The 22130-nt window shown below is 39.8% G+C and overlaps 1 protein-coding gene across 4 annotated transcripts in view; it reads right to left on the bottom strand.

Annotated features, from left to right (window-relative positions):
* Positions 1-22130, bottom strand: part of DISP1 (dispatched RND transporter family member 1) — a 218988-nt gene that overhangs the window by 17894 nt on the left and 178964 nt on the right. For 3 of the 4 annotated variants that reach the window (XM_045298064.1, XM_045298065.1, XM_004699931.3), the window contains one exon: positions 8312-8341. In XM_045298064.1, coding sequence (XP_045153999.1) covers positions 8312-8341 — 30 coding nt within the window. Of the gene's footprint in view, positions 1-5344; positions 7104-8311; positions 8342-22130 lie in introns of those variants that run through there. The other variant, XM_045298066.1, reaches the window with a different exon arrangement.

Raw genomic sequence — 22130 nt, 5'->3', positions numbered from 1 at the left:
GCCACGCGGGTGGCTCCAGTCAGTGAGAGGCTGACTAGAGCGAGCCTGTGTCGGAGGAGCACGGCCCTTCTCAGGGCATTCCAGGGCTGCCGTTTCGAAGGTAGGTTGCCAGGCCTTTCCCGTGGTGCTTACAGCGAAGTGCATCATCCATGATTTGTACCAGCCAGGGACTTGTCTCTTCCTAGTCTATGGTACCAATCCTACCATCAAAAGCCCCTTTCTTTCGGAAGCCCTTCCCACCTTCTCTGTCACTACATTCTACTGAAAGATTTGAACTTTTCCTAAAATTCAAAATGTGTTAGGCCAATTTTAGGTTTCTTGACTTTTTATAATGAGGTGTGGGGAGGGCGCATTTCATTGTGGGCCATGATGCTCGAATTCTCGCCAATGTTTGTTCATTTGCTGCTGTGACGCCACTTCTGGCTCATTGAAAGAGGCTTCGGACTCATCCATTTGTGTGATTTCTTCACGATTATACTAACAGTTATAAACAAAGCTGGCAGCTCTAACTGACATTCTAGAAAAAAGCCACTATATGCCTCTTGGAATAGATAGCTGATTTCTACATTCTGAACTCTTAACTTCACCCGTGGGTGTCTTTACAGGTATTATCAAATCACAACTGTAATCAGGACATTTAAACACGACGACACATTTATACTTTAAGGGAGTACGACACAGGCAGTTTTTCCTTATTGTTCTTTTAAAGTAATATTATGAAAGTAAATAAATAATAGTGTCTCCCCCTCACCAAATACACAGCTGCTCTTGGGCTTTACATAGGCCATATTACCCCACTGAAGTCTCACAACAACCGTACGAGACACAACGGAAGCAGGCACAGGCCAAGTAACATGTTCAAAGTCACAAAGCTAGTGTGGTAGCTACGTAATCTGGTGTCGATTTGGGACTTGAGAGGATTACGAGTGAAGGGGTGGAGTCTAGTCTGTAAACTAGGCTATAGCCAATGAGGCCTCTGTGTGGGCATGGCCTTCTGAGAATTCTGGGAACTCTGGTATTTCCTCCTTGCAGGTGAGACATGTTCTCTATTGACTCACTCCCTTGGAGATGCTCTACTGACAAGACACAAGGCTGACTCCCTGCGAGACATCCCCGAGGAAAAGCCACATGGACCTACCCTGACGCAGCCAGAACCCTGGACCTGGAGAAGTCACATAGAGACCCCTGCCAGCGCTGAGATGCTTAGAGCCACTGGATCCAAAGACTTCCTACCCACTGGCCTGTGATCGTCCTGCATTCAACGTCATTGCATGTGTTTCCTGAGTCTGAAGAGGACTTTATAGATTGGTATCAGACATGTGGGCTAATATTGAACTTTTGGACTTGATCTGGACTGGGCTGGGATGTTTCCTCACTATTCAACTGCTCTTGTATATAAAGCTCTTTCTTATACACATATGAGTGTCTCTATGAATTTGTTTCTCTAGTCCACCCAGACTAACACAGCTAGCAACCCAACAGTCAGGTCCTAGAGCCAATTAAACACCACGTGTCCACTCTCATTCAAACACAAGATAAACAAGTCATTTTCAATAACTAAATTTGCCACTCAAGTCTGTTCCCAAATTCCTATTTTAAAATTAAACTCTTATGCTACACCAACAATTAATTTCATAGCTAAGCAAAATTACGTAGACCGACAGACTACAAGTTTCAATATTAGTCACTAGAGTGGACTTTCTAGATTAAAAAAAATTCATTAAGGAAAGCATATACTAGTTAAGATGGAGTAACCTTTTAGGAATAATTCTGAATGTAACGAAAACACATAAATCCTAACATGCTGATTGTGGTTGTGCAAACGTAAACGCCAGTGGTCAGTAACGTTCACATTATAGAACACACCCAAGGCAAAAAATATTTCCCAGGCTACTTCCTCCTCCACCAAATGCAAACTAAGATGAACGCTCCTGGCTTTGAAGCCAGGCGGCCTTTGTCTTAACGGTACATGGTAGACTTTCTATTCAAGGCTTCAGACGTAGAGTCCTTTACAGTTTGTACCTTTAAAAGATCAACTCTCTGAAATGAAAATGGCCTCAGGCTTACACAATTGCCCATTGTGATTTATTTTAAATGGATCAATTTTCTTTAGAAAAAGCTACAAGTTACGTGGTTGTTGTTTTTTTTTGGTTTTTGCTTTTCACATCCAAACATGTTATCAATAGAAGGCAGCAGGCCCCTAATTGCTTAGTTTTCTTTCATACTATGGTTTAATCTACCCATATAATGGCTTTTTGTTTTGTGTGCTTGAGAAATCTGCACACACATGCATTGCATAGCAACCTTACAAGCCTCAGTCAATAATTGCTTTTCTTCTGTTTGAAAACATTTGGTTTTAATTTTGTAGCTCTGTTATATACCCTCTATGTGCACTGACGACATATGGAAAGTTTATGGCAGGAATGATTTCAGCACTTTCTTCCAAACACTTTTAACCTTACTATATTACAATTCCACTTCCGCACCCAGCAGATGTTTCTCACGCTAACCTTTCCTAGTGACAACTGTTCGCACTTAGGAAAAGGGATCACCATCCTGAGCATTGAAAGCACCACTGGGGCATTCTCAGTACATTCTACTCAGACAGGTTTCTCTTAAATGCGACTTCATTTGGATGGCTATTTCTGCTTCTCCTGCTGTCTCTGCCATCATGGAGCTGTGCATGCCACATGGAAAACAAAAGGTTCATGTGCAACATGAAATCCAGATGATATTTTTAATATCAAGATATAAATCTAATAAGGCAGAAAAACCAGAGAAGCAAAGGACATTTAAAATAGTCTATAAATAGCCTAGTTATATATTTTCTTAAACATGCTGATTCCACTCCTGGAGACCCCGAGTTCAAGGTATATATCTTATACCCAGGTGACAAAGAAGAAAGCGCCTGCACATTATTTGAAAAGTGACCACACGTGCATTGATCAGAAGGCTTTTCAAAGAGACCTTTCTTTTTCTTGCATTAGGTTCTTCTGGTATCAGATACTATTTTTCTGGCAGCCTCCTGAATTTGGGGTGGCGGTGGGTGGGGATCTTTAGATACCACCACCACACCATTGTAAATGCAGTCCAGTGCAGCCACACCTAGGTTACAGCAGACAATCATTTTGCAGCGAATGACCAAGCGACAGTTTTCCCCAAGGCCTTACTACTGTCCCAGATGCCTGCAGCTCTGTCTGGTATAGATGTTCCCATCATCTTCTCAACAGGGGAAGTCTAAGTAGTACATCTTTCTGAAGCACTGATTGTCTTCGAAGGAGCAGAGTGAATGACGATGCTCATGGAGGAATATTATACCTGAGCTAGTGAGTGTGCACACTGCCTGACATCCTGGCCACAGTGTGATACTAGAGTTTTCATGCTTACAGCATGGGAAGTCCCTCAAAAATACATGTGGGTTCTGAGCCACCTTATTCTGGGGTTACTCTGGAAATAAATGAGAAATCAATGTAAATAACCTCAAATTCCTAAAAAACAAATTTACTATTATGTTGGCAAAAACTAAAATACACAGGTATGCAAAAGAAGGCCCTCAGTCTTGGGCAAATAAGGGGAGGGACTAAAGACAGATGGCTGTTCTGTGAAAACGTGTACCCGTGTTCTGGGAGCATAAAATGAACACGCTCTTGAAAATGGCTTACCTCAACTATTATTATACAATGTTGTCAGGAAAAGATTAGCCACTATGAAGATGCCCCCCCCCCCCCCTTAATGGCTGGAGCACTGTATTTCACTCTGTGTTGCCCAACTTCAGTTGCAAATCCTCATGAAAATGCTTTGCTCTTACTCGTCACGGATGACGAGATGGTCTTCTTAGACATATTTCATTCATTAGTGGGATGCGGAAGGTGCGGTGCCTTCCATGACCCTGAGGTGCCGAGGCCTTGGGCTGTGGTACTAGCCAAGCTATTTGGAATCTGTCTCCACAGCCGCTCAGAAATTGTCTCAAGGGACAGCACCTCTGGAATCTAAGCTCCACTCCCTGCATTGTAGCGCTTCGAGACTGCCTGGAAGATCTGCTTCTGTTTCTTTCGAGGATGTTTTTCTCTCTCTCAGAAGGACAATGGGAAACGCCTGCTCCAGAGGCAAACCGCAGCCATGTTCGAGGACTCCTACCTAGGAGGAGGCTTCCAAAAGTTCGTGGGAAAATCCCTTTCTGTTTTAATTCCATTTTTTGTACATTTTTAAAACTTCATCGTAGTACATGAATAACTTTTGGTCCCGTCTTTTGTCTGGTTGGTCTAGCCTTACTAAAGCCAGAACCAGTGGCCACTTGTGGATCATTTGATCTTTCTAAATTTGCTTTTCTGGGCAGCAAACTGAATCTAAAGGTCCCTGAATCAAAGAACCTCAGTGACATGTCTACTCTGATTGGTAGTTCGAGGCCTCTAAAAGACAGCAAGCAGCCTTCCTGCAGGACCCTACTTTCCAGTTAACCGGGCAAAGAGGCGATGTAAGCAGATGCTCCCAAGCCAGGCGTTTGCTTGTTGGCAGGCGCTTCTTCACACCCTCCTTCACTTCTGATAATACTCTTTTTGAGCTTCTTCTTTTCCTGAGAAATCGACTAAGAAACTTTTTCTGCCAGAAATGCTCTTTAAAATCATTCGCATAGATGCTGAAGATTTCTCTCGTATTCTGTTCACCATTAGGAGACATAGAATTTGGCAGCAATGTTAACGATTTCACAAATTGCATATTGCCGAAGAATTTTAAATCACTGTTGAACTTTACCATCCTGCCTTCTCTGGCTTACATGGACTGGTCTGTGAGATAACCGAGACCAAGGGAAGCTCGGTTATGAATGGAGCAGGCTCAATGGAAGCTTCACTTTAAATACAGACAAAGCAGCCACTGAATTGTTAGTCTGGAGTTATGAACAAGAGATTACTTGAGGCTATTCTAAAAGCTACAACTCCCTGGCCCCCACCACCCCCCACTCCCGTGACTGGACAAAAATTTAACTTTTATAAAGAGAACAACGATGAGTGTTTTAGGATGATCAGAGTCTATTACTCCAGAAGTTGTCTGAATACTTTGGCCATGAAGGCAGTAGGGATCACTAATCAAGAATAAACCTTGATTCATTCTCCAAGCTGTTTCAATTTTCCTTGGTCCGACCAAAGATTTACATCCCCTTTTGCTTAGTTTTGATACTCCTGTCAAGCTATGAGGCGGAGATTATTTTATCCCATTGGAATGATCCTTTGCAGTGTACTGGAAAAGGACAACGTTCAGTGTATTTGGTGTCCTCAAGTATACTGAGGCGGATTCTGAACAAGGGCACATACAGCGAGACGAAGTGTTGCTCTTGCTAAGTGCTTACCCTCTCCAGATGCCCGAGGTAGCCCCACCTAGGCTCTTTCTCCTCAAGGTAACCATCACGTCTCGAGATGAAGGCCAATTTTTGATAACCAAGTGCATTAAGATTCAAATAGATTTGTTTATAAACGCTTGCAAAGATACACCAATAACCCCTAAAGCCGAAGTTAAGAGAACTAGTTTCCATTAACCAAGATTTCCTTTCTATAGGTCCAACACCCCCTGTCCCAGCCCTTATAATGCCCCTGTTCTTCTGGCTAAGATACCAAATAACAAGGGCTGGAGGTTTGTCCAGGATCTGCATGCCATTTCTAAGGTTTCTAGTTTTCCCAAGCACTCATTTACTGCTTTTCACTATCCCCCTAAATGCTATTCTTTTTTAGAGTGATTGATCTTTTGTATATATATTTCTTCTTGTACATCTGGAAAGACAGTGTTTGTTTGCTTTTTGCCAGGGATGAGGGAAAAAGCAGCAATTTATCTGAACTGTAATGCCACAAGATTCATTGAATCTCCCATTTCTTCTAAATTCTCCATGCAGATGTGCAGCTTTTGCAGTTTGTGCAAAAATTCAAATTGCTACCCTATGTAAATGATTTGTTAGTATGCGCTACCTCACAGCAGGCTCACAGTGATGAGGGCATTGCTCTGCATTTGGCTGTTTCCAGAAGTTAGAACTGCCCTGACCTCTGTGACCTTCATGGGCTCCATAATCCCCCATTAGCTATCTGTATGGAACCTAAACAAAAGTCTACCTTTGCCTTTTCATTACTCCTAGAACAAAGAAATAATTACAAGGATTTTTTTTTGGACTTTGTAGCTATTATAGAATCCAGATCCAGATTCCCAAATTTTCTCTTTTAACCCAGACCTTATTTAAAAAATATTTAAAAGGCTTATGAACCACATTCCTTCCAAATTACACCAGAAGGTCAGGAGGCCATAGACAAATAAAAAGATGCTCTGGCAAAAACACCTGTTTTAGGGTTCCTTCATTATCACTTAGATTTGTTTTCTTACTGGGGCATGAAGTATCTGGAAATGCTTTAGATGTATTGCCTCAGAAGCATGGAGGTTATTAGACATCTCTGGTTTACTAGAACCTACAGAATGATCCTGTAGTTCAAGGACACCATCTCTGCTTCTGGGCTGTGGCTGCTACTATTACACTAGTACAGAGCACCCACAGACTTTGTACGAGATCATTCAGTAGATGTTTGTGTACCTTATATTGTCTCTATCCTGCATGAATTCCACCTTGACTCAACACCTCGTATGAAATTCTCTTCTATGACTGCTTCTAACATTAAATTGCACTATGTGTTTTGCTTAAAACCAGCCACCTCCTTCCTGAAGCGGACAGGGACAACTATCCTATAGAGAGCTATTTGGACATGGCTGAACAGCTTCTAATGCCTTGGAAAGATGTAATAGCCACTCCTTTAGCTGGAACTCAGTTTTATTTTGGTGTAGCTCTTACTTCAGGCCCAGTCCCCTGAGAGCTCACTCAGAGATGGGTTTGCCATCACAACTGCTAATGAAGTCCTTGAAAGTCAAACTATTCCTGAAGCTACTTCAGTCCAAATGGCTGAATTAATAGCTTTCACAGAACCCTTAAGATTGTTTCAGGAAAGTCTGTTAATGTCTAAACAGGACACAGACACTATTTTGGGATTGTACATGAGTTTAGCATATTATGGAAACAAAGAGGATTTCTAAGCTCTTTGAGAACTGCCATCAAAGAAAGAAAGAAAAATTTAAAAAGCACAATGAAACTTCAATGGCAGTCCCTGTAGATACTCTGCTACTACTGTACACAATATAGATTCACCAGACAAAAGGAGAACCCCAAACGGAAGAAGTCAGGGCAAACAATCGGGCTGCCAGAGCAGCTAAAAAAATTGCTTCTCAAGAATTCTCAAAAATCACCTAGTGATAACCCTAGTAGTTGCAATTTAACTTTTAAAAGCTTTCAAAAACATTGAAACACCAAGAGGTGGACCAAATAAATGAACTTTGTGTATGGGAAAAGGCGGGTGGCTACCAAGACTCTGCCACTAAATTACCAATAATGCTTAGTCAAAAACTTGTCCCGTCAAATTTCTTACATATTCGTATGATATATAAATTATCAAGCGACTTAATGGTGGTGGCAATTCTTTAGTCGCTAAATATGCTGGCTCCTATGTGGGTTCCCAAGACTCTGTTTACACAAGTAGAAAACTCAGTCTTTTTCCTGAGGAGCTTTTGGTGGTTTTGAACTGCCAACCATGCACATCGTAGCCCAATGCTTAACCCGAACATATTCACACAGTATATATACTTGCAGAAATGAAAGGGGAGTTTATTCAGATTTTTATATTAATTTTACTACAAAGTGATGGTAACTCTTCTAAGGCAGATTTCAGAAGTAAGAGCATCTGAATTTCTAGAATAATGTCATATCTGGAACCACTAAGTATAAGAACATCTGAGAAGATGCTCTATTCTTCCAGAAATTCTTATCCATTTAAAATTTGCTTTTAAAAAATTTGCTTTCCTACCAAAAAGATAAAATATATCTTCACATATCAGATTGCTTCTAATCTTATCAAAAATATTAAGCACAGGCAAATCGTTGAAAATAAACTGACTTGAATTAAGTGCTGGTAGTTGGTGGCGTGGTATCTCTTTCCTCAACAGCGAAGACTCTGAAAGGCAATCAGTTACAAGAAGGAAATGCAAAGCAAGTAACCAAATATGCATGATTAAACACAAGCAAAATTTAAACGCAAAAAAAATCTACCTTGAGATTCAAACCAGTTTTAGAGAGATAGGCTACCTTAAGTAGCAAACGTCAAGGAAATACTTTATTTTACAAAAAATAAAAACAAGGAATTTGGAAACAGCAGCAAAATGTGGGGGAAAGATCAGAAGGGGGATGACATGCAGGTGAGGTTAGTACTTAATAAAATAACCCAAACAACTTTACCTTTTTGGTAACTTGAAAGGCCTGGATGGTCTGAAAAAAGAAAGAAACAAAGGAAAGACAATAAAGAACAAAGCACCACAACACACACAGCTCTTAAATACATGCATAACATTTTTTGGTCTCTCTCCTTATGAAAGAATCTTGGGAGTTAAAAAAAACAACAAACCTGTTGGAGAGGTTTTAAATGCACATGGAGTAACACAATGGATGTGGGCCATCTTGTGGGTCAGATGGATGAGGCAGGAGTGGCTTGTCAGGAAGCAGCCTTTCCCCAGACACCATCGCACTTTCCCAATGGAATCCGACTGTGCAACATTCTCTGAGACCAGATACACTCCTCAATCTCAAAACAGGAACCAGAGCCCCCAGTCTCCAATCTCAGCTCCTTCACTTTATCAAGGATTTCCCAACATATGTACACACACACATTTTAAATAAGACATCAGAACCTTTATAAGAAACATTCCATTTCCTCTTCAAAATACCAATTGTTCTTCCATGTTTCAGCCTTTTGACATCAAACCTCACAATCCATCTACTGGTTCATACATTCAATGACCTCTTCTCCATACCTTATGCATTCCAGAATGCATTTTATATTCACCTGAAAATCATAATATTACTTACATGTCTTCACTAGGAACGTTAAGTGAAGTGAAATGTTGAAATCAAGATGGCAGAGCCCCCACAGCATGCAAGGACTGGAAAGACTCTTGAAGGATTCCACCCCAGTTCCAATCTTAGCAATGGGCCTCAGCTTGCCTTGGCACCCAGGGTCCTAGCAGCAGCACTGTGTGCTGAGCCTCTGGATGCCGAGTCAACTGAGAGCCCAAGTCTCTGCATGTTGAGTCTGCTGCTCCCTGTCCGGTGTATGTGTCTGTGTTTAAAACCAGGGAAGGGAAAACACAAGGACAATCCTCAAGTATTAATCTATCGCCCAAGGAAGGAAGTGTCTCTTCTCAGTGGAGATAAGGCACATAAAGCCAGCGTTTCCAGTAAGAGCAGCATGAGCACTCCTATTTTAAGACCGTGTCTGAGACCAAACAGTTACGCACCACTCAAGAACACCAAGCAATATGCATTAGAACATAGAGCTCTGGCAAACTCATTTTAGAAAGATAAAAAGCAAGCTATTAAAGGCATAATGCAGGGTCCATATCTTTTTGTATGTGTGTCTGCGTCTCCCCAAAGTTGTCGGCTAATACATGGTTCCTTGTGGATGTCAGGTTAGTGTTTGTTGGATTAATGAATGAGCATCTCTTACTGCTTTCTCAGTCTAAAAAGCTTTAATTTGGTAGTCAAATGATTAAAGGAAGCAACATGCAAGGAATAAAAATACTAGCTTAGGTAAATTTCGCTTTATATTTTTGTTTAGTCTCTCCTTTCCTTACATGAAAGAAATGCTCACTATTGAAGAAGGAAGGAAGCCCACTTAGTAGTTTTGGGTAAATCTATTACAAAACACTGTTTTCAAATATAATTGTATATTGATTTTCGCGATATAATTCATATTCTATACAATTCATCCATTTAAACTGTCTAGTTCAATGGTTGGCTGTAACTTTTCAGAGGGGTACCGTCATTGCTACCTTCATTCATATTGATTTTTCAAAAATATGTTGCACTTTTAATAAGCTGTAAGAAAAAAAATTATGTGACGGGGAAGGTAAATAGGGCACTAAACAAGGAAGCACAGCACTTTACTTGTGTACAAATGCTTCATTTTTCACTCCTCGTTTTCCAGTTACACAGTCTCAAAATACATCTTGAATTTCCATGAAAGGATGATAGATTTTGTTATCTTTAGCCTACAACGTTCCCCGAGCCACAATTCTGGAAAAGCTCAGACTCTGCAGCTACAAAGCAACGTCTCCACTAAGTTTCTTTTTAACTGTAAAATTCATGGAGCTATAACAAGTTTACTCCCAAGAGACAGAAACGATAGATTTATCACATTCCTTCTTCTTGAGGAAAGATTTCATTTTATGTTTCATTTGAGACAATAAGTAGAGATTGTAGATATTAGTTGAAAGAGAAAGCTTAAGTTACCACAAGATACCTCATGGGAGAACACAAGATCCCTTTCAAGTTTTTATACTAATGGACATGACAAACAGATGTTTGAAACACCCAAGCCACAACTACAGGTAAAACATGAACTGTTTGGTTTACATAGTGTTTCCCTCTTTAATTCTGCCTCTAACATTTCTTATAAAAAAAATCTGAAAAAGGCATATATGGGAAATCATCAGATTTTTTTTTTAATTAGGGGCTCATACAACTCTATCACAATCCATACATACATCAATTGTGTAAAGTACATTTGTACAATCATTGCCCCCATCAGATGTTTTTTAGCAAATGTAGTCATCATTTGTAAACTGTTTCAGACTTGTTATTTTTAATATCTATCTAAAAAAAATCCTCAGGATTTTTTGCCCAATTTTGGAATTCCAATATAATAAATTAGAACTAGTAAAAATAAATAAATAAATAGCCCTAACTTCTGTAACAAGGTATCCTGGTGGCACAATGGTTAAGTGCTTGATTGCTAATCTAAACGTTGACCGTTCTAACCCAGCCAGTAGCTCTATGGGAGAATGACCAAGGGACCTGTTCCCATAAGGATTATAACCTAGAAAACTCTGTGGTCATCGTTCTACTCTGTTACATGGGGTTGCTACGAGTTGAAGTCAACTTCCCATCACCCAACAACTTCCAGTACAATGAAATGGAAAGAAAGGAACCATCTTTCTCCAGGATCAATTCACCTTTTAATGCCATGTGGTGAAAGCATATGGCCACTCCCCAAATTAAATGAATAAAAATAATCTTGGGGCAGGGGGCTCGGTAGACGTTTGAGTGAGGGGTTGACTTCTTTTTGTTGAGAAAAAAACACCAGCTGATGACATTTGCAGCCACACCCCCACCCCCACAGAGTGTAGTGTAGATAAGGTTGTGTTACTTTTCCTCTCCCACTCAAGAAAGTATTCTGCATGCAAGTGGGGCCCAGTGATGTTATTCTATGGCTAAGTTCAAATCCACTTAAAAAAATAGTGAGCTTAGGAACGTGGGTCCTCATAATTGGTAATAAATTTCCCTGACACTTCACACTTCCGAAGTGTCCTGGGAGTTGAGAACTTTGGCTCCAGACCCCTGATGACCAGTGCAGTGTGGTATGTGTGCTCACCACTGCGAAGACTGTAAAGTTCTCTGGAGGAGGGAAGGTGGGAGGTACTGAGCAGGGGAATGAAGAGGCTGGAGCTGCAGCAGATGAGAGACAGAGGCATTAAAAACATGTGATAGAAAAAGCCAGCAGAACAGGAGGGGAAAACTCAGAAGACCAGGAAAACCGGTTGAAAAGCTACGCATGGTCCCCGGTGCGTTTGTCTTTGGTTTCCTCATCTCTCTCACCTGTGATAGTTTTTGTTGAACAGAATGGAGATTGGGAATAAAAAGGGGGGCACTGCAACATGAAGCGTTCAATTCTAGTCTGCATACAGCTGTGGGGTTCATGTCGCCACTTACAGAGGGGCAGCAGCAGGTTTCACGTGTCCAATAGTCCTTTTTTTGTGTGCATTCAGGGAAGTGAAAGCAATAGAAAATAATAGCTTTCCATAGTTCTGAACAGCTAAAATGATAGAGATATGCTTTCAGCTTTACAGTGAGTGGGCAAATTTCAGGAAGAAAGTGCTCAAAGCAACACAGGGCAGCCTCAATGGGGCTGGTTCCCTTTTGGTCAAAGGGTCCTCTGGAAACAGTAACTCCAGTTCAGTGCTGGCATGGGAGGAAGAAAGTACCCGAAAGTAAAGGTCCACACTTTGAAGAGCATTCTTTCTAACAAAAACAGAGCCATTTTTCATCAGCAAGTATTTCCATGAATCACCACTGGCACTCTTGGGTTCTGTCATAAAGATGAAACAGATACCCTGTAGACAAGCTAAGCCTGGCCTCTAATCCGTCTTTCATGCACCAGGGCTAACTGTTTATGGTCTGTGTCAAGTGATTTGAAGGATAACAATAAGCACAACACGTGCGTAACACTTTTCCTGAACACTCAAAAGTGGCGGTCATCTTGACGCCTCAAGTGAACAATCACAACCACTGCCTTTTAAGATAACACAAAACACACAATAAACTAGGAAGGAGGAGCGCACTGGAGCGGGGACCTCACACTTAAAGAACACCTAATAAGTGCTTTGTATATGTGAAACATGAAATTTTGCCCATATAAGTAAATATTTAAGAAAACAGTGGATTAGCAATCAAAAGCTGCGATGCAAAACCTGGGCTCTGAAACGCATTAGTTGAATGAGCTTGAGCAGGTCTTGACACTTCTCAGGGTTTGCAACACAAGGGGAATCAGAGTTAAGAGTGAGCTCGTCTGGGTGACAGTTCTGTGTAAACTGGGGATTATTTCACAGAAGGAAGAGCGTTCTTCTGGGTATTGTTACTACGACTACACCATATTGTAAGGACATTCGAGCATTAATTAGGAAAGCAGAAAAAACAATGATGTCCTTTATTAACGAAACCATTGTGTGCCTTTATGACAGGCTTCAAGTCATTGTGTCCATTTATGAAATGCTATGAGTCAAAGGACACTTGCTAATGACATCATATCCACAAGCCTAATGAGAATCACAGAAAATAAAGAATCCTACATCAGCCCATCTACTCTCTCCACGTAACAAAGAGGAGACAGGGCCAAGATCACAAAGCAATTGGGAGGTCTAGAATCCCAATTTCCTGACTTCAATTGATGACTTTCATTTTATTTTTTTTGGGGGGGGGAGGGTCACACCAAAATTAAAATGAAAAAGAGAAAGTATACACTGAAACAGGCTAGTGGATGTGGTTGTGAACCTGAACATGAAGGCTGAGCAGCGACAGCTTCTTAAGAACAAATGGTCCATGTGTCCAATATATATAATGCATATCCTTCTCAATATTTTCATTCCAATAGCTTTAGAATAGTATGTCTAGATTTTGTTCAATGCAACAAGTATTGTTTTGTGTGCTCCAAATTACAAGAAAGATTGTCAAATTGAATTCACTTTCCACATTTTTAAAATTTGTTTGTTCTTACGAAATTACTCAGCAGTGCACAGATTTGAGCTTGAAAGGTTAAAAGTCTTATCTGCTGTCCCCAGTCCTCACCCCAGAAATTGGAGGGGGGAGGGAGTTTAAAAAAAAGCATAATAAAAATCCACTGTATCTAAATGAATTCCAACAGTGTAAGCAATACCTTGCAGCTGTTGTGATATCTTCATTTTCCTGGCCAAGAGGCTAGGCTATTCCCTTAAACTTCTGCAAACATTCTTTAGTTATGCTTCTAAGAACAACAATATATAGTGACATTGATTTTGCTTGCCTAACTAAACTTTCTCATGGCTACTCTGTACCGTAAAAATGAAATTTATGTGATTCACCTGTCAAAGCTTGAATAAATCATGGCCATAGCAAAATTCTAACCCACTGTGTCTGCAGTTTCTGAAAGGACTTCCTTCTCAGTTGAAAGCAAGATTTAAAAAAAAAAATGAACTAAGCTTAAAGAATTAGAAGGAGGATAAGAGAATTTTCTGGAGAAAAATGAGAGAAACCTAAAAAACTTCATCTTCTTAAGCTGCAGTGATGTGCTTGTTAGACGCCAGTACTAAGGGAGAGAGGCTGAGACTTTTAACTTTATTACACTCCAAGCACAGTGCTATAGGTTCTGTATGCAACTTTAAAATATGCTACTGTCTTTTGTTTTATGTAAAAAAAATGTGTTGTATGTACCAAACCCACTGCCATCAAGCTGATTCGGACTCATGGTGGCCTTCTATAGGCTTTCTGAGGCTGTACTGTAAATCTTTATACGAGAAAATATTCTAGTCTTTCTCCTACAGGAATTTTGCACAAATAAAACACACATTATGTGTTTATCAAGAGCACTTCAAATGGTGCATGGAAAAATAGGATTTTTCCACAGACTTTTGAAGCTCCCTTGTATAATGTCTTTATAAACCATTTAGCCCGAGAGCTATACCAGTATTTTAATTTACATGTTGTTGACTTCAAATTCAAGGCCTGCCCCTCCCAGTCCAAAGGATTTCAATCCAATGGATTGAATGTTATAAGGGTCAAATTGATCTCATGCAAACTTAATTATATTCCTAAACCAATTGCAACCAATGGTGAACTGAAAAGGCTTCCAATGGAAATGGGATGCCGTGCTGAAACCAAGGAGTACGAATGTATGAAGACTCATAAACTAGTAAGAAATTATCCAAGCTCTACAGTGACCAAGAACAGGATTTTCATGTTTCATTGCATTCCTATGTCTTAAGTTGAAATCTAATTTTTGATAGTCAATGTCTTTGCGATCAACAAATAAAAAATCACCAGAAAAAAAATTGTATTTTCATTCTGAAACAAGCCCTTTAAATCTATTCTTTTATTATTATCATCATTCAATTCCTGGAGACCTTCAAAGTCCGATCCCTCATCCCTGTCATTGAAACGCCTCTGAGCTGTCATAAGACTCTCCTGTGACTTCTGTACTGATGGCGGCATCACCATCACTGCCTTCATCTTCACCACTGATATCTGCTGGCACACACTCAGCTTTCCTGTAGCCTTTCCAGGGGGTTGGGAGGTTATAATGTCATATCAATTAGCTGATGTATAAAGGTGTAAGGGTGGTATCTAACCTGTGAATCAAGTCACAACTTGATGGTGCCTTCTTGAGGGTGTGGCCTTCTCATAGGGAAGACCCTAGTAATCTCCCTCTCTCTCTCTTCCCACCCTGAGAGCTGTCAGAGCCCTATCATGTTTCTGCCAAGCTTGGATCCATGAAGATTCTGCACCCACCACCGGCCTGTGATCTCCCTGCACGCTGCATCACTGCATGTGGCTGCCTGAGTCTGACGAGGGACTCAGAGACTGGTATTGGGCTTACGGATTTGAGTTGAACTGGGCTGGGCAGTTTTCTTGATAGATAATTACTTCTTGATATAAAGCTCTTTCTTACACATTTATGAAAGTCACTGGATTTGTTTCTCTAATCAACCCAGCTTAACACATTTCCCCTAAACAGAAGTCTTTGCAGCCTCAGGGGAGTGTGAACTCCCATGTCTTCTTGGGAGTTGTGAACTCATGAATCCCAGCATCTAGTCATCCCATTCCTTTTCATCAAAGTCGTACACAGGTAACTGATCTCTATATCTAGCGGCTGTAGCTTGCAGGAAAGGCAACCAGGTATAATACCAATATGGGTACCAGCTGGATTAATACAATTTTGAAACTTTTTTCATAGTATTGAAAATTACTAGTAAAGGTTTCTTCCAAAAGAATGCCCTTTCCTTTACCCGGACTTTCAGCACAGTCCATCCCTTATTATTGCAGTGAATCACACGGGTGGGCAGCTTTTCTTGGGGCATGGTAACTCTCTCAATTTCACCCCACTTGAAGAGCATCCAAGGACGACAGTGAAGCAAGGCCTTTTGTGCCCAGTGCTTGTCATGGCTACAGTGGTCATACCTGAAAAAACTACAGTCCTGGTGGCTAGGATGCCAAAATACATCAAACTCTCCTCCATATTAGGGCCACAGAAGAGATAACATGTTCAAAGTTTTCTTTGGTGACAGAATTGACAGAAATGTATCTTTTGCTCCCAGTCACATGGCTGTTGTTGACCTATAGTGGGCTCTCATCCTCAATGAACTCATTAGTCTAGGTGAACCCACCTTTGCATATGGAATTCCCTTTTCATTTACCAGAACCTTCACTTTGATGTGAGTCGCTAGACAGTTTGATCTTGTTCTCGTTGAGAAATAATTCACTTGGAAATCACTCTGCAACTAAGGCCAGGTCACAGGTTTAGTTCCCGACATGATACTGAAAGGCTCTAAGATTTATATTAATGAACTGAAAAAATTTGTTGGTTCTAGTAAAGATATACAAAATCCAAAGGTGAGGTGTACCACAAGTGAGTCTTTTTTATATAAAAGCTTGCAAACATACTCAGGTGACTCGTGTTCACTGATCAAAGACATTAGTGCTAATAAGGCATAATTAGAGTATGAAATAGGCAGGCCTGACTTAGCTTAATGTTTTCACTTAAGAAGATCTGATAAGATTTTAGCATTCTGTTGTAGCCAAGAGTGATTACCGTGTATCAGCTTTGCTTTGTTTACTTCTTCAAGTACAAGTCAGGGATGTACAATGACTGTGATAATTATGAATCCTGATTAAGTCAGGATTCCTACTGACAGCTATGCCAGTATGTCAAAGGAGGTTTTACTTTGTTTATGTTCCAGTTGATGACTTAAGACCAATGTGGATACAATTATCAACTTAGAGTACCAGAAACAAATGCAGTCAGTCAATTGTTTATTTTTGAATTACTGATATCATGAATTGAATTGTATCATCCTCCCTCCCTTTCCACCCAAATGTGTCAAGTTGGCTGGGTTTTGGTTCTCAGTGGTTTGGTAGTCATATACTCATATAATAGTTATATACTCATATAATAGTCCACATGCTGTGGTCTGATATGATCAATTGGTTGTTAGGGAATAAGCATGAGATACAACACCCTTAGTCAAAAGGGGTATCACCTTTTATTTGATGAAAGATGACAGGGCAGAAAAGCAAACAGAGAAAGAAGGGTTGGGGATGAAGTGTGTCCTTTGAGCCTAGGGTCCCTGCATTGAGAACCTCCTATACCCAGGATAAGATTAATGCCAATGCCAATACACACAGAGACCTCATAGATGTTGAAAGAAGTTACAAGGACTTTCCTCCAGAGCCAACAGAGAGAGCGCAAGCTATTCCTAGAGCTGGTGCCCTGGATTTGAACCTCTAGTCTCTTAATGTGTGAGAGAATAAATTTGTTAACACCACCCACTTGTATTTTTGCTACAGCACCACTAGATAACTAAGACACTAAGGTATTACCAAACTTGTGAATTTACTTTGTAAGAAACACCTATGCATAAGGAGAGCATATTGGAGATTTGTTATAGTATTGCCCTTGGGGATCATGCAGTTGTTCTATTATGAAGTTATTCTGAATGAGCTGAAAGATTCATTGTTCCTTTAGGATCTTTGTCCTACAGTATAATGTTGTATATATATACAATCTGAAAATGAAAATCCTCATATTTGGCTGGGAGCCTGTTTAATAATATTTCTCATCTTTCACAAACTAGAATTGATTTCAAATTATAGGTATAGAAAGCAAATCATATTCGATCCCAAGTCAACCAAATGTAAAAAGTTTTCCTGGAACCTGACTTATGTTATAGATTCAGGAGGTATTTTGGCAGAAAAAAAGCTTACATATGTAGAATCCAAGTACTCTCTCTTGTCATAAATGTCCAAAACATCTTTGCTATCCCTTCTCCTTGGCTTTCCAGATGGCTCTTCCATATGGAAAACTTAAATCTTTCCACAATCTTGGCTTACTTCTATCATTTTGTTTTTGGCAGTGAGAAGGAAAAGATGTGTTACTACCTTCCCTAAGGGCGGTCATTTATTTTCTCAGCATTATTAAATCACTCCTTTAGTCATCTCTTCTCCAGACTCCCTAAAAAGTCCAACTCAATAAGTACTTGTTCAGCAGTAAGAAGTATAAAATACAGTTCCTACTCTCAAGCACCAAAATAGAAGATGAGAGACTGATAGAAGATACAAGAAGGCAAGTAAATAAGGCACGAATGTGATTGTGTCACAAAATACTCGGAAAAATGTTTTAGATTCTAAAATTAAAATACATCTTAATTTTGCCATTTATTAACAGTAGTTGACACTGCTATAGACACTCACTTTCACTTCTTCATGTGGTTAGGTTACAAAGACCAGATCATTATGCAAAATTATGATGGAAAAATGGAGGGTGACCACATTAGATCACAAAATGGAGGATGACTACATCATTAAACAACTGCCAGCCCACTGAGACGCAGGGCCCAGAGGCCCAAGTTGACAAATGACCTTAATCAGCAAAGCTAGCATTACTCTTGCTTCATACCTTAGCATTCATTACTCCAAGACATGTCAACACACATAATGAAATATATACATATATAGTTGGCAATGTAACATGTTGCATGAGTGTGGGTGGGGTGGGTGCAGTCATAAGCAGCAAGGTGGTCGCTCAGAAAGGAAGTGTGCTAATTGCCTCCTAGGAGGAGGCAAGCCCTGAGCTGTCACTTAAAAAGGGAAGTGTACCTTCCTCTCTCTCCATCCATGAACATAGAAATTAATAAAACATTGCCCCTGCCTTCTAAGAAGGTAGGAAAAATTTTCATGATTTCTAGAGGGTTCTTAAATTTCCTATGCCATTCTTCTTTTAAACTGTTCCCATTGCATTCAACTCTTCAGTAAACGGCCCAAAGTTCAGAGGTATAGCCTGGTAACGTTTTACTTAAGTAGACATCCACATATTCACCACTCAGATCAAGACAGAGAAAATTACCCAGTAACCCTAAGAAGCTCCCTTTTGCCTCTTCCCAATCAATGATCAGATCTCACCGCAAGAGGTAACACCATTAAGTCTTTCATCTTTATCAAATAATTTTGCCTAAAGGCTCATCTGTTTTAAGGCTGTCAAAGATAAACATGTAAGTAGAACATTAAATAAAATTCAGGTTAGCACGGCTTAGAAAAACACATAAGAATGAAGTCCAATCCCATTTTTAGATGGATCATCTTAGATCAGTCTTGAGAAGTAATCGATCTTTTCTTTTGAGGTCTTAGATACAAATGACTTATTGAGTGGATACCTTAGATTCCCTATAAAATCTCTGTGGCTATGAAAGATCAGTTTTATGTGTGATAAAAGAGTAACCGCACTTCCCTGACCTGTGCCAGAACCACTACTGGCACTGTGTCTGTGATTATATGACTTTTACTGAGATTGTTTTTAAAAACCCTCACTATTCTTCTCCCTACATTTCAGGTTCCTTCTAAGTTTGAGATCTAGCCTGGCTTGGCAATATCTAGTTATCCTTGGCTTTGTTCAAATGAAGCATGATTAAGAAAGGTATGCTTCAGTTTAAGGATTACAAAATGCTTAACTTTCATACTTTGCTTGGCAGGCTGGATATTTTGAATGACAGTGTCCTCCATGCTAATGTGAATATAGGGATATCCAAGAACAGTAAGAAATGGAGTCAAGAAATGGAGCTGTGAGAAATTTAAGAGTTGAGATAGTTTAAAGAAATATGGAAATCAGTCATGTGAGAGGGTCAAAGAGGAGGTTGCACTAACAGTGAGAGGGTGCAGAAATGGTCTGTGTGGGGGACATGAATAAAAGAACATGGAGTCATGGGGTGCAGAAAGAAAACCATTTGAGAAGAGAGTGGTATTCAGAGATTCCATGCTGCAAAACTAAGTTGGAAAAGAACTGAAGGAAATTTGTCTAAGAAGTCACTGGCTTAGGCATCTCTAGGCAAGTAGTGATGATGGAAGTTGGGCGATAAGACATTTTTTTTTAAAAATCACACAAAGTAAAGGCACTAAATATAATAATACATTAAAAGCAACAATGGTCAAAAATGTACTAAACTATGTGCCAAGGCACAAATGATCACGTGGAAGGAACAAGACCTGGCAACATTTTGCTCTGTAGTACGCAAGGTGGCCGTGAGTCAGAGCTGACTTGAGCACATGCCAAATACACACTAAAGAGCTTTATATTCGCATACTTTTAAATTCTTAAAACAATCCTCTAAGGTAGAGAAAATTAGATTTCACAGATGAGGAGGTGAGGACAGAGATGTTACATAAGTTGCCCAAACTCACGGAGCTAGTAAGTATAGAGGCAGTGCTCAAACCCTGTTAGTCAGCTTCAGAATCCACTTTATTTATTATCATTTCATTGGGGGCTCTTACAACTATGGTTATAAACCATACATCAATTGTATCCGACATACAGAATCCACATTCTTAACCACTGTGCTATACTCTAGCAGATAGTCTAGCTGTTTATGTAAAGTAGTGGGTGACGCACACTGCCTTAGTTATCCAATGGTGGTATAACAGACATACCACAAATGGGTGACATTAGCCGAAAGAAATTCATATTCTCATAGTTTAGCAGGCTAGCAATCCAAAGTTCTAGGGGAAGACTTTCTATCTCCTGGTTCTAGTGGACCCTGGGTCCATAGGACATGCTCCGATTCCAGCTCTTCTTTCTTAGTGGCACTACATCCTGCTGGTCTTGGTTCTTGTTTAATCCTTTTTATTATATGTCAAAAGAGATTGACTCAAGATACAACCTAATCCAGTCCCCATATGGATTAGGCCCAGGGTGAATCCGCTCTGACCAGTGACCAGGGAATACGAATAGCCTTGTCCTCAGCCAGAGTGCAAGGAAAATAGATTAATGCAGATGGCGTTAGGTTAAAATTTAATACCATATCATTTGTCTTCCCCTTTAACTTTTTAAAATTGTTTTGTTTTTATTATTTTCTGCTTTCTTTTGGAGTGAGGTTTTCTTTGGGGGGTGGGGTGGAGTGGGGATGGTTGGAGTATTTGCATGATTTTCTTCATAAGATATCCAGGATGGATAAATCTATAGAGAGTAACTAGATTAATAGTTTGTTAGGGTCGTGGCAGGAGAGGTTAGGGGAAAATGGGGGGCTAACAATAATGAGTATGAGAATGAAGAAAATGTTCTAAAATTGTGGCTATGACTGCACAATTCTTCTTTATATATTTAAGCCATTGCATTGTATGGTATCTAATTTATGCTTAGAAAACTTAAAAAAAATTTTTTTAAAGATACAAATTCTGCAGATTATACCCTCCCTCTTTAACATCATTTAAGGATTAGCCTCTAATCCTTCCTCATTAACATCATGGAAGTTAAAATATACAACACATAGGATATATATATATATATATCGACTGGACTAGAAAATGGAGGATAATTACACAATACAGAAAATCATGGCTTAGCCAGGTTAATGCATATTTTGGGGAGGCACAATTTAACACAGAACTGATGACGTAACAATGGGTATGAGTAAATTAGAGAGAGAGGAGTATATCATAAAACTACTCTAAGAAATCTGTTTGGGAGTCAGCAGTGAAATCATAATATATAAGGATTGCACAGTTTTCCATTCTCTAATAGCAGCAGTGTCCATCCAGCAGCTTTAGAAGCAAAAGTAAGCTACCCAAATTCCTAAGATGATAGCACAAAGTGTAACACTTAACCTGGAGTCTTTAGGGGGGATGACATTTCCAAAACAGATATGCTTCGCTTAAAGTGTGGAGAGCCTATTTATTACTATTAACATTGCTCGGATTCCTTATTGCGCACCTCACTATGGGACGTGTACATACAGACAGGCTGGAGGCAGGATTTGTCCACAGGGACCAGGAATGGTGGCACTAGAATATGCCACTGTCCAAAAATGACTCGGAGAGCCTAAGACAAATCAGTGTTACTCAGTGCTGTGATCTAACAAATGGATTTGTGCAGGGCCTGCTCTATAGAAAGCATTCAATTATTTTTAAAAAGAATCATTGCTGAAATTTAAAAAAACGTAGCCAAAAATTTTCATTATTTCACACTTGAGTAGCACAAGGCTTCACAATCAGACAGACTTGGACTCAATTTCAGGCTCTACCACTTTCATTAACTATTTAATACTCCTTAAAAATCTATTTACTTTTTCAAACCTTAGTTTCTTCTTCTATAAAATGGAGATGATAATAACAGCTCTGAGTTGCTTGGGCTGTTTCCAGGATTAAACCAGAGTGCTTGTAAAATATAGTACAATGCCTGGCATATACTAAGGGGTCAATAAAATTGTTAATA

This window comes from Echinops telfairi, unplaced genomic scaffold, assembly GCF_000313985.2.
Source record: "Echinops telfairi isolate 266 unplaced genomic scaffold, ASM31398v2 ScPeMD7_7424;HRSCAF=8462, whole genome shotgun sequence".
Taxonomy (NCBI): domain Eukaryota; kingdom Metazoa; phylum Chordata; class Mammalia; order Afrosoricida; family Tenrecidae; genus Echinops; species Echinops telfairi.
The sequence above is the reverse complement of the archived record's forward strand: the minus strand, read 5'-3'. Positions and strand labels throughout refer to the sequence as shown.